This window comes from Parambassis ranga, chromosome 7 (genome assembly GCF_900634625.1).
Source record: "Parambassis ranga chromosome 7, fParRan2.1, whole genome shotgun sequence".
In the NCBI taxonomy this organism is placed as follows: domain Eukaryota; kingdom Metazoa; phylum Chordata; class Actinopteri; family Ambassidae; genus Parambassis; species Parambassis ranga.
Window position 1 is genome coordinate 16815017 of NC_041028.1, and position 13704 is coordinate 16828720.

General features: G+C 40.3%; 1 protein-coding gene across 1 annotated transcript in view; it reads right to left on the reverse strand.

The window, feature by feature from the left end:
• cacna1db (calcium channel, voltage-dependent, L type, alpha 1D subunit, b) overlaps positions 1–13704 on the reverse strand; it is a 52187-nt gene that overhangs the window by 17116 nt on the left and 21367 nt on the right. Inside the window, exons 6-23 of the mRNA XM_028409326.1 lie at positions 13323–13475; positions 11881–12077; positions 10408–10511; positions 9749–9918; positions 7179–7253; positions 5551–5638; positions 4726–4886; positions 4412–4637; positions 4122–4329; positions 3923–4043; positions 3712–3826; positions 3558–3618; positions 3420–3480; positions 3175–3316; positions 2952–3081; positions 1794–1853; positions 1646–1705; positions 238–344 (exon numbers count right to left, since the gene is read on the reverse strand). Coding sequence (XP_028265127.1) covers positions 238–344; positions 1646–1705; positions 1794–1853; positions 2952–3081; positions 3175–3316; positions 3420–3480; positions 3558–3618; positions 3712–3826; positions 3923–4043; positions 4122–4329; positions 4412–4637; positions 4726–4886; positions 5551–5638; positions 7179–7253; positions 9749–9918; positions 10408–10511; positions 11881–12077; positions 13323–13475 — 2239 coding nt within the window. The remainder of the gene's footprint in view (positions 1–237; positions 345–1645; positions 1706–1793; positions 1854–2951; positions 3082–3174; positions 3317–3419; positions 3481–3557; positions 3619–3711; positions 3827–3922; positions 4044–4121; positions 4330–4411; positions 4638–4725; positions 4887–5550; positions 5639–7178; positions 7254–9748; positions 9919–10407; positions 10512–11880; positions 12078–13322; positions 13476–13704) is intronic.

Genomic DNA, 13704 nt, shown 5'->3' on the forward strand with positions numbered 1-13704 from the left:
AGGGCATAAAAGGGTGCATCAAGTATTGTTGAGGTGACCTGGCCTACAGTGCACTTAGGGCTACAGGTTGCATAGCAACCTGAATATTTCTTGGGGAAAGAAAACATCCCTGGTGCACAGAAAATCTAAAGTTAGATCCAAGAAGTGCATTTGTTGTCCACTTTTGAAGGAGGTTTCAACCTTTTTGTAGCTCCAGAACTGAGACATAGTTATGTTCAGCAGCACAAAAACACTTACTGGATACCAAAGGACACCAGGGACACTCCAACAACCAGCAGGTCCAAAAGGTTGAAGTAGTTTCTACAGAATGCCCCTTTATGAAGGAACGCTCCGAACGCTGTCATCTGGACAGAGAGGAGAAAAGAGTCAGGACTCACAGAGCTCCACCATGACACATGGGGTTGGAGTGATCAAATCAAATGTATATGTACTAATAAATGTAACGTTTTTTTTCATGTCCTTTTACATTTATTCAGACCTTGTATTTCATATATGAATGTTAATTCTATCTTCAGGCTTTAAAGGTTTTGGATTACCAAAGAATAACTAGAGGACATCAGTAATTCTGCAATAATTCAACAATGTATAAATATGTACATCAACATTTAAAAGTATAAATTGACAAGTCTGGAGTCACACCCACAGCAGGCGACAAACAGGTATAAACATACACAGTACATATAGCATATAAACATGGGGAACATTTCCATAATCAGGGCCTATGATCTTTTCATGGACTTTTACCTGATGCAGACATACAGCAAGCAACAGGGTAAGGCAGAGGGGTGACTTTTATATGTCATCATTTAACTGCTTCTGATTTATGTGGATTTCTTTTTAATCTTTATTTGTGCGTAGAATTTGCAGTCAGGCTGCGAAACATACAGTAAAGTGTTGTGCAGGATTGGCGGTCTCACTCTCAACTCGTCACTGGGTCATGTTCCCTATAGTCGATTTTTAAGGTGCATGGTTGTCTGACGGACTTTAGTACTCCAGATTAGATTTAGGATTAGACACAAAGAGACCTAAGAGTGAGATTACGCTTATTTACGGAGCTCAACCTCAATTTCAAGTCCATTTAAATGATATATTTGCCTGTACAACCTCACATGGCAGATGTGAAGGCAACCTGACAGCACCAACCGTGACAAAGTTGGGAGTGAGAAAATGTTGAAGTTCATCTGTTTCCTGTTCCAAATATTTCAAATATTCTTAAAAACAAAACAAAAAAAGACTAAATAATGGGGAACTGTTAGTTGTGGTGTTGGCAAAGATTTGATAAATGGTTTATAAATGCCACCACAGTCATAGTGCCAAAGTCCTTGAATATTGTTTAATCTTCTGAAGGTTTATGAAAAAAATAGCCGGAGTTATAGTAATCTGAAAAGACACTGACCATAATCTGGTCGAGGATGTTAAATGGAAGTGGACCGTAATGGAAAAGTGAATAACAGACAAAAAAGGGTAAAAAACAAAAATCTAACATACGCTGACAGATTGGCACTATGACAACAAAACAAGCAGGTGGCGCCATTCCAAAAAACTAAAGAGACGAAAATGAGGGGAGGAAGGATGTGCGCAGCAAGCTTGGAATTGTTAGGTTGTTGCTGATGCAACGTAAAAAAAAAACACTTTTATCGTTTACCTTAATAAGGATCTCAAATGTAAACATACTAGTGAAGACATAGTCTGCATAGCCTAGGATCTGAGGAGGGAATCAGAGTGACATAAGCACGCAGGGTTACTGAAGCTCTACCCAGCACAGCACAGCACAGCACACACAGGACATTTACCTTCAACAGGATCTCAACAGTAAAGATTGCCGTGAAAGCATAGTCAAAATAACCAAGTATCTGCAAGAGGCAATGCACAAGTTCATGTCAGGATAACAGCACAGGGAGGAATCTAACACACACACATCAAGCTGCTCATGTTGGATTAAACACAGGTCAAATTCAACATGATGTAAACATAGTGTGAAATATGTAGTATTTTCTTTCAAAAGGCAGGTCTTTAAGCAAATAATACAATACACATACAATAATCTATAATTATAATAATAAATGTAAGCTAAATCTTTTTCAATGGCAGGCAAAAAAGTCTGAGTATGGAGGCCATGTTTTGTTAATAGTTGAGTCTGTGTCATCCCATATGGAAATCTATCACATGACATACCCCCTCTGTGCCCTGAGTGAAATCACTGGTGATACCCTGGTATGGCCTGCATACCATAATAGGTTAGTAGGTAGTTAGTAAGTAAGGTTCAAATCATGAGCACGTCTGTATGCTGAAAAAGGAGCCATCATTTTCACACATATTGATCAATAACAAACAAATAAATAGAGCATTTAAACTTCATCTTTAGTGACAGCTGCAATCTAATGAAGAAAAATGTGAAAGGTAACATAGATAGTATGCGACTCTGTACCTTTTTAGTCAAATTATGGATGTTTCAGCATATTATTGGTCTTTGTATGATGATGTATTCAGTACTCTGCTCTAATCTGTGCCTCATCATCTCCTTTCCCTTTAGTCCTGGACTGTATCTCAGATCAGGTGTTTCATACAGTTCAAGCTATTCAGAGTGTGACAAACATGGCTACACGCCGTGCTCTATGAGTACTCCTGCTCACAACAGTCAGCATGTTGACTTTGAATTATGGATCATAAGTGAATGACTTCAGCTGGCATCATCTTGCTCCCTTTTATTGGCTGCTTATATAGTACTACACTATATGAGCTACAGTATGTGGACAGCCAGGACTCTATATGTGTTTGCTGGCGTCTCTTTTTCTGGCTCCCTGTCCAGCCCATTTACTGATGAAGGTGGGATGGTGCTGACATCAGGACAAGTTGTTCAACACCAAACTGGGAAGATGATTTCTGCATGGATTTATAATGTATAATCCAAAGAAATACATAAATAAAATAAAAGTGGTTTGTTTACGTACAATATTTCGAGCCGAGAAGTTGCGTATGGGGTCCTCAGCAGCCAGAGACACAGAGCTGAGCATGATGAAGACCAGGATGAGGTTGGTGAAGATCTGATGGTTGATCAGTTTATGGCACAAGACGCGAAACCTACAGAACAGAAGCAGAAAAGTGAGTACCATAGGTTTAATTTTAATTTTACCTTCATTGCTATATATTATTTTAGTTGTTTAGATGACTCACGGGTTAGTGCTGCTGAAGATGAAGAAGGCACTGCCTTCGGGGATGGGCGGAGTCTTTTCTTTGACGGTGTGTTCAGAGAGCCGCAGGGGGCGAGGCCCTGAGGGGACTTCTGGGAGGTCATCGTTATCGTCATCATCACACACTAGAGAATATTGGTTCAAATGTGAAAACAGTTCTATTTCTAGAATCATTTATTACTATCACACATTTATAAAATACAGAACAATGTAGAGGAGGAGCTGTACCTGGAGGGTCGATTACAGGATACGACTCTTTGTCCTCCTCTAGCAAGGCCTCTGCTGGGACCTACACACAATGATCAGGTTTAATATAATAATATGTGTACACTAATATGAAAAAAAATCAATAGTGCAGCAGTTTACCTTGGCCTCACCCTCCTTAGTGTCACTTATTTCAGCTCTCTTCTTTTCTGCGCCTGTGTCCCTGACGAGCACAGATCAAATGAGGAGTAAACAATAAGAGCAGAGGAAGAAAATCATGCAAATATACATTTAAAAATATTTCAATGTAAAGTACTTGGCACTATTCTTCCTCTTCTTTGCCTCTTCTTCCTCCTTCTGTGCTGTGTTGAGGCTCTCGGCGTCTGCCAGGTTGTCAACAGCGATGGCCAAGAAGACATTTAGCAGGATGTCTGATCATGTGACTTAAAGAAGAAACACTGACCAACAGAGAGTGACATTATTATTATTATTATGATTTTCACTTTGGGACATCTGATGAAGGATACAGTTTCCACAGATGAAGAGGATGATGAAGTAAATGCACACCACCATTCCAGAGGAGGCGGGCCCTCCGTAGGCCATGATGCCATCATACATCACTGTGTTCCAGTCTTCTCCAGTCAGGATCTGATACACAAAAATAATGAGATTCGCTCCAGCAAAGCATACTGAATGACCTTATGGTGTCTTTCAAACAAAACAAACCTGAAAGACAGTGAGCAGGGCTTGGGGGAAGTTATCAAATGTGCTCCTTTTGGTCACAGTCTCATCAAAGTTGAACTTTCCCCCAAAGAGCTGCATGCCGAGCAGGGAGAAAATAATGATGAAGAGGAAGAGCAGCAGCAACAGAGAGGCGATGGACTTCATCGAGTTGAGCAGAGAGGCGACCAGGTTACTCAGCGAGGCCCAATGACTGTAGAAGAAAAATTAGCATAACATGAACAACAACAAGCTGCTTTTGTTCGAACTTCGTGCAGCAGATTGCTTTTGCTCACCGAGTCACTTTGAAGATTCGAAGGAGGCGCACGCAACGGAAAACAGAGATACCCAGAGGAGACATGATGGCCAGCTCCACCAGGATGGTCTCTATGATTCCTCCACACACCACAAAACAGTCAAAGCGGTTAAACAGGGACACAAAGTAGGCCTGCAGGCCCAGACTGTACATCTTCACCAGCATCTCCAAGGTGAACAAGGCCAGCAGAACTTTGTTGGCTGCATCTAAAAAGAAGAGAAGTAAATACACTGTGAGGACAAAGACTTCTCACAGTCGACCAAAGTCAAAGACATAATGGAGCAAAACAGATACCTTGGACTTCTGTCAGCCAGTCTGGCTGGTTGTAGTGCTCCGAGGCGATGGTGAGAGTGTTGAGGAACACCAAGATGATGACCAGCCAGTAAAACGTCACAGATTTCACAGCTGCACGGCACTTCCTGCGGCAGAACCGGTTCCACCGTCGCCACTGACGACTGACAGACAATTTGACAAATTTCAGAGTTCTCTCGAGATTGTGACGTGTTTATTTACATGTTTAAATTTGATATAATAAAATAAGCATGACTATGATTCCAACAACAGCTGACTGGAGGGATAAAGGGAACAAACATGATGAAACTGATATTAGTAAAATGAAACACAGGTAAAAACAGCAGGAATCTGAACAACAAAGGAAAAATCAGCCATGCAAAATGAGATGGTGCATTGGTGTGACAACAGGTTACTAACCTGCACTTTGACTTAGTAATTTTTTGACTGGGGAGAATAAAAGATGAGGCATCATTTAATAAAAAGCATGTGAAATTGTATTTGAGTCAAATGTGCTAAATAAGTCTGTCTGTGTAGATTCTTAGCCGTCCAGGTGCAGGGCCATTCTACTGTGAGTGGAAGGAAAGTGGATTTCTGTTTGGTCTCAGTTCTGATTGACTATTGGGGAGTTCCAGGATTACATATGGCGGAGGGACACTCCAAAAGCGCACGCTAACAACATCACAATCCACTGAGGTCCTTCATGATAATGCCCCTTCAAGAACCAAGAAGTCCATTTGTCTTCAATGCAATTTAAAAAAAAACTCATAATGATATTGAGTCAGTCAGTATAATCTCTGAATGTCGTGTTTATTAAGACACACTCACCACATGGGTCCACAGCAGCGGGCTTTGACCTCCTCTCCATTGTGATTGTCTGTGTTCACTGATTCAGTTTCACTTGTGGGCATGCTCGCTGCAGGGTCACACACAAACACACAAACACAAGAAAGTCAGTGAAACTGTTCCATCAATGACCCCCAAGCCTTCTATCAAAGAAACAGGTTTGTCACTTCTGTGTATAATAACTGACCCCCCCCCCCCCCCATTCCACCCATGCATTTCTGGTTTGGCTTGGTTTTTACACTGATAAAATCTCATGTCGTATGTTTTTCAATCCAAAACCAAAAACTCATGCAGTCAAATAATAAAACTTAAAAAAAACTTTTCATTCTCTTGGAGTCTCCAATTGTTATGCTTTCTTATCAAGCCAGGCCAAACTGCAAGAAAACAAAACATGAAGCTGTGAAAGTAGCAGGTGTTAAAAAGATGAAATGACTCCTCCACAGAGTTTTGACATGAAAAAAATAACAACTCAATACTGATGTTTAAAAAAAGAAACTAAAAATATTTATCGTTTGATCCCCAAATCTTATAAATGGTTAAACAAACATAAGAAAAAAAGACAGATAAATAAATATTTGGCTTGTATAAAAGGTTTGTAATTGCAACAAACATGATGAGTACTTACAAGATGAAATACTGAATATAATGAAAACTATTTTTCCAGCTCCCAGATATGATACACACACACATATATATATATATATATATATATATATATATATACTGAAACCACTATGCATACAATTGCTTTACTAAATTATGAATGAAAGGGATTTACAGTGATGATGGGATGAAGGGCGTGAAAACACAAACACTGTGACCATCCTGTTTACTTTACTGTCCGCTGAGACTGAGTCATGGGATTAATGGAACACTTGGATTTTAGCTAACTCGTTAAAGGCAGTGTCAGGTGCATGATGTGGTAGCAAACTGCGAGGAAATACACTATGTGGCCAAAAGTAAATGGACAGCATGTACAGCTTTATCATACTGCTGTTGTGTTTTTAGTGGTATAAGTGTGAAATCCTAATGCTGCAGCCTCCTACATCTGCAGACAAAGCCGTGGAAAATGTCCTGACATTGTTCACATTGTGTATCTAAAGTGTGTCTAAAGTCAGTTGCATCCTTGCCTAAAGCTTTTTGTTATTAAATAATTAATATAATTAAAATAAAGAATATTTTTAATCACATAAAAACATATATAATTTAAAGGTATGCATCGACACTAGCACGACATGACTTATAATTATACATTCATAAATATAGTATTTTTAATAAACTAAAAGTTATGACACACATGTTTGTGTTCTTGATTAATATAAAAATCTGCACACATTTTTCTACCTTGCAGAGAACATCAGGTTAATCCTCCAACCCATTTTACCCTTTCCATTATGCTTGTGAGAGGTGAGACAGAAGTTGGATGCGATAAAGCTGAATATGTTAAGATGAAATGAAGCTGGTGGTGATAAGAATGGAAGGTAATGATATAACAAAGCACGCACAAAAAAAGCAGAAGCAAAGCACATGCATGTCATGGAAAAGGTGTTTGTGATCATGCAGAGGAGAATGCACACACGTCACACACTCGCGCACACAAACACATTTACCCTGTGTCTCTGTGGACTGAGTGAACCAGCCAAACTTTCCTTTCTTCTTCTCAGTGAGGTCAGCCAGCGTGACCCCTTGGTATTATCAACATGCAGTTCACACAGCCAGACAGCAGAGGAAGCAGTGAGTCAGTACACAGCAGAACAAGAGAAGAGAAGAATGTACGGCAAGAGAAGCTGCATTACAAACTACTGACAGTCACACATGCCCAGAGAGTAACGTCTTGTCCTGAACTGTCTGCGATAGCATGGACTTATTGCAGTGTAATTCACACAATATATTAACTCTTAGCATGAAGTCAGTTCACATAAATGGGATGATGGAAAGAAAGTTGCTTTAGTAACTTTCATACTTTCACATTTTTAGCAATAAGTACTGATGAGAACAACTCACAACACTGTGTGACAATTTTTAAAACATACAACACAACTGCAGCAAATACAGAAACGGCAGTGGTGGTAACTGTGCCGTCATTATGTTTTACAGATAGCTTAGTAGTAGTATCTAAAATAAGACACCAGGCTTAATTAACATTTATATTTCCCTGTTTAATTCTGTACTGTGTTTTAATTCTGGACAGAGCAAAAAAAAAACACACAAAAGAAGGCAGAGAAGAACTGTTGGCAACAAGAGAGGACGCTATGAAGAAACAAAGGGGAGAAAAGGAGGAAAACTAATGTTAGCAGCAATCTACAGACAGTTCTTTACAAGGCACGCACACACTGTAGGAGTCAGGACAGAAAGTTCAGAGTGATCGGCAACAGCAGCTGTGGTATAAAAGCAAGGCAACTACTGGAGGACACAAAAACTGACAGGTAGGAGTGTGTGTGTGTTCAGACTGCACCAAGATTTACACAAACCCACATGTATCATTATATATTTTGTCATTTGAAATCGACACATTCACGTCATCGATTCAATGTATTGTTTCAAATTCAAATGTCAAGCCCCTATTATGAATGGCATTTGCCATTTCTAGGTCACTAGCTTAGATATGAACAATGGCTTCTTCCCCTCGGAGTTTAGACATTCCTCTTTATCCCTTGGCAAAAACTGGTACAATGAAGCTTTAAGTGAGTACGCTGACAAAGCTTTGAAAGGTTAGCTACCCAGAACAAAGGTCTGTTGGATTAAAGAGCCTGTGTGGTGGGCCGGCTGACTATAAAAGGCAGAGCACACTCTGAAAACAGGTGCGTCTCATAGCAAATGTCTGTTTCGTTTTTCATTTGCTGTTTGGTGACATTTAGCCATCAAAACTACTCAGTTAGGTTTAGTGAAGGTCACAGCTTGAGTTAAAACTGACACTTTCACAAGGAGGGTGCTCGTTATGTAAACATGGTCTTTATAGTCACCTTCAAAAATACGATCACTGCTCATTAGAGCCACACCGACCCTGAAAAACATCTTCTGACATCATAATCTAGTTCATGCCTCAGTCCTGTCAAACTCACCTCTATTCTCAATCTAACAGCACTTCCCTGGTCAACTGATCTTCTTGTCCTCTGTCTTTCAGCCACAAAGGTCTCTTTTTAATCTCATTGCATGGTTCAGTCTGTCTTTTTGTGCATTCCTCCTCCCCACACCTCCACCTCATCCTGAAATCTCCATCAGTTGCACCACAAACACCACCAGCACCTAAACTCTGGGATGACACTGATGGCTCACTAATAAATCCTGTTCCTTTTCAGATGATCTTTCCTTATTGTAATAAGGCCTGGGGGTAGCACGTGCCACCCCTGGAATCTGATTGGCCACCCCGCTCAGATGGGGAAGTTTGAGTTGAATGCATGTGCCATGAGAATAGAGATAGTACTCAGGAAAACACAAAGAAGAAGGCTAAACAAGCCACCCTTGCATACTCAAGTGCCCCACTAGGGCTACCCCAGTAAAAAAAAAGGTCCGGACATGCCACTGCGATCAGGCATTATGTGACTGAACACACACTACTATACACACCGGTGAGAGAGAAAAAAACAAACAGTCGCAGCTGCATCCATTGTCCATATCTCTGTGATCGCCTACAAATGAGAACTGCTAAATAGGTGCCATGAAAAATATCTATCATGAATAATCAGATGCATGATGGTGAACAACGGAAACTGTGAAGGAGCCTTTGGGCAGTCGGCCATGATATAAGCACTCTGACATCATGTAACGTAGGTTTAAAATCCACTTTCTGACTCATCTGTGAACAACAAAGGGATGTGTGTGGTGTTTTCACAAACATGCATCTATTTACTGTGTAAGGAGTGAAGGTGAGACCAAGAAGCCTTTTACTGCTGACCACAATTAAATCTTTCTTCTACTGAAGTGCATGTTGCAGTGCTCTTTATTCAAATGAGCATCTAATACCTCTTAACACAACAACCCCTCACTTTAACCCAGTCCTTTTTTTCATCATTTGGTTGTTTTCACACGCTGTGTACTGTGCACAAAGGTGTGAGGGCAAAGGAAGTATTCCTTCAATGGTGAATATGTGCATCCAACATGTCAGTGAAGCCACTGTGTGTATGGAAAAAAGGCACATGTTGTCACGTCGGACAATATGAATAAAACCCAGCTAACTCACGATTACGCTTGCCCTCCTCGTCTCCCTCCTCCTCATTCTCGGGGTCGATGTCCTCAGCTTGGGTGATCCAGTCCAGGTAGCCCTTCAGGTCTTCTTCCAGCTGCTGCTTCTCACGTAGCTTCTGGAAATCACCTCGAGCCTTGGCCTTCTCTCGCTCTTTGGAAAACTCTCTGGAGAGAAAAAGCATGATGTCAAACATGGATGCGTGGCTGTGTGTTCAGTATGGCTGCCACAAGTTCCAAATAAATGACTAAGTGGATATAAAGTTTGGATTCCTTACTCATTTCAACACTTTCTTCCGTTTATTTGCTGCTTCAGCCATGACTTTAAACTTTGCTGCCAACTCTGTTTGTGGATGTAACGTATGTCGTAAAGTAGAAATATTTTGTAGTCCTTTTAAGGTACAGGTTCCTATCCGAACCCCAAAGTTTCCTAGTTCCAGTGCAGGTAATACAGACACTCTCCAGCAAAGATGAAGGTGTCATGCAATCTGTTGTGAGCTGATGGACCATCATAGTGATTTTAGAAATACAGTTTGGAGGCTGAAAAACTCCATAGTGTTGCTTTAAGCAAATTATTAATGTGTTATTTAGATTCTGCATTTGCAGCAAACAAGAATATAGTCAGAAGCACGATTCATACAGAATCATAGAACCTACCCACTCAACACACCCAACACCAGGTTCAGAACAAAGAAGGATCCAAAGATGACCAGACTGACAAAGTAGACCCACGGCAGCTCAAAGCCCATTGCGTCGTTCATCTGCACAGGCAAAGAAAAAAAATCAGGATTAGTCGGGTCACAGTTACTGTATCTTCTCCCTTTTTGTCATTCCAATTTGTTCAATGAGCATCTAGCCATCAGCTATCACCCCAAGAACTACAGATGAGAAGCTCGCTACACATGCAGGTAGGTTGTGTTGGTGAATGTTGTCAAAGTCTGAACCAGGTACTGCTGTCATCCTTTCACACCTTTGTGTCACTTCAAATCATAAAAACTCTTAATGCAGACTTGCTCTCTATTTTCTGTGTTTCCATGGTGACGAGTTCCCACCAGAGACACCAGCATGCAACGAGACCATAATCATGCCACTGATACCGATCCTGTGACTTCTGTCACCTCAGCTTCTAAAACCTACAGGTATTATTAGTGTCACAGTGACATAACTTCAGGTACAAACATCTTGCATAGCTCAAGGATGTGACAACACCAGCACTGGATATAAAAGGTTATAACATCCTTCGTATATACACCCAGTCATTCCACCTTTTTATTGGAATTTTCAGTATTTCTGGAAGAAAAGGTCAAAGTTGTAATTTAATTTATGCATCTGTGTATTTATGATTCTTTCATTTCTAATTTCCTTCCTTTCACCTCATTCTCAGCTGTATGTGTGGAATTGCCATGGTAACACATACGGCAGTAAAGAGTGTGTGAGAGAGACAGAGAGAGTGAGGGTCTGAAAGAAAGAAAGAGAAGAGGAAGAGGTTCATTATTCCATACATGAGGGTCTCCCCATATAAAAGGATGTGGGTGGACTGTCAGCGTTTTGCTTAATTAAAAGCTGTTTTTGCTAATGAGAAGCTGAGGGTTGGGAAGCTTTTTTACATTTAAAAAACTTTTTAAGTAGGGTGATGGTTAACCCTGTAAAAGAAGACCTCCCTTTAAAGAAAAATATAGCATAGGAGAAACACAGGTTTTAAAATTTTACAGATTAAAGATCATTATTTTTGAGATCATTACCTACAGCTGCTCTGTCTCACATTTTGCCCCATTTTACAGTAGTGTGTAAATATAATAATACAATACACACTTTAAGGTGCTATTAAAAATAATATTCCTTCTCTGTATAATGTATATATCTGTATATGTGGCAATGGGATTCATAAAACTATAATGCTACAATCCCTTAAAGGTTCTAAATGTAACCTGAAAACAAGGCAATTTATTGGCCCAATCATCAGCAGGAGTTTGGATGAATCACATGAATAAGATGCTGTAATTTTTACTTATTTTGTCAAGATACACTATTTTTAAAAGCTTCTGTCTCTTTTTTGCAACACATGGCTCAATACAACAAACACATGGTGCCCTGTTTGGGATTCATCAGAGCAGTTTTGATGCAGATTACCCAGTAGAGGACATCAGTCCAGCCTTCCATGGTGATGCACTGGAACACAGTGAGCATGGCGAACAAAAAATTGTCAAAGTTGGTAATGCCATTGTTGGGTCCTTGCCAGCCTTCTCGGCAAGCTGTGCCATTGAGCAGACATCGACGGCCGTGCCCTGACACAGCGCATGGTGTGGGCTCTTCTTCTGCGAGGGCACCTGGAAGCATGGAGAAAGACGAGTGAGTCTGCTGGTTAGTGGTGTTTCTGAATAACTTCACATAATGTCTAACCCAAAAAAAAATCTTGGGTGAAAGTGAAGTCCAGTGCTAGTTACACCACCCTGCATGCCTGCCTTCTAGCATGGACCTTCACAGTTGTTCTTGCCATCCAGGATAACCATAACCATAACAACCATAACCATGTGTTGTATCTGGAAGATGTAATTATTCACTGAAAGTGTAGACCATACGTCTGGATGTGACATCAAATATCACCTTGTCAGTACAAAGACGGCTCTTATCACATGCATTACTGTTGCACATTATTCCAATACATATAAGCAAATACAGACCTCTTGTATGTTTTTGGGAGGCCATGTATGAGAGATAGGTAGAAAATAACAACAAAATGGTGTCATTATGTCGATGAGTGTAACAAGCTTGTCTGTGATGTTTTAAAGTGCAAACTGGAAGTTTCTATGTAAACATATTGTAATCTTCTATGTAAACAAAAAATGATACATCAATACCTGCTACAAAACATAGCCCTTCAAAGAATATAAACAGTGCATATACACACACATGCAGCATTGTCCAGCTTCAAATGCATGCTACCCCTACCCACACAAGCTAAGTGCCTTTCTCAGTGCCTGCGAGCAGACACCGGCGAGTGGGATTAAAGGGAATTTCTATATCGCTCTATCATGGCCTCTCTTGACTTAAGTCTACAATGCTTTTCCTGACGTCAACAAGCAAAAGGATGAAAGCAGGAAGAGGGGAAAGAAGAAGAGAAGGTGCATGAGTGGGTGTGTGATAAAAGGGAGAGCGACACATCATGATAATTGTTGGCGTTCTGCGGTACAGCTTAAAAATCACCATGACTTAATCTGCACCTGCCATTTTAGAGCACGATGCTTCCTGTGTTGACATTTGTAACATCCGTCTACATATCCTTATTTCTTTAATAATAAGGCCACGTAACATGGAAACAGTGCCAGAGCAAAGGTCAAACATGTTTACATAATAGCCAGATATTAGTCATTTAATCACTAGATTTACCACCATCTGTTGTCCTGTCCTATTTTCAACAGCTTGTCACCATTCACATACACGGTGTCCATTCATTCAGGGATTAAATGCTGAAGCCTCTTACACCGTGGGCTGTGTGTGGGACTTTAAAGTGTAAAAAGTCTCATTATTAAAAAAAAATAAACAAAATCAAAATAAAGTGAAAACAGTCTCACCTGATTGGATGACGTAGCAAGTAGCGTGCATTTTGCCAATAAAAAGCTCCAGGCCGATGATGGCGTAGATGATAATAACAAAAAGGACCAGGAGAGCAATGTGAAGCAGGGGAACCATGGCTTTAATGATGGAATTTAAAACCACCTGTAAACCTGTAAAGTTACACAGAAATTATATTCAGAGAGAGAAACCCGAGACAAGTAACAACAGGATATTAACTAAATCAAAAATAATCAATGGGCTTCTGGTATGTGCGCCTACTGTATTACTGCAGAACACACACACAGCTGTATGTACAGAAAAGACAAGCACACATGCACTCTATCTGTCATGTTGTCAGTGGCATCATCCATATAAAAATTCTCCATGATACCACTGATT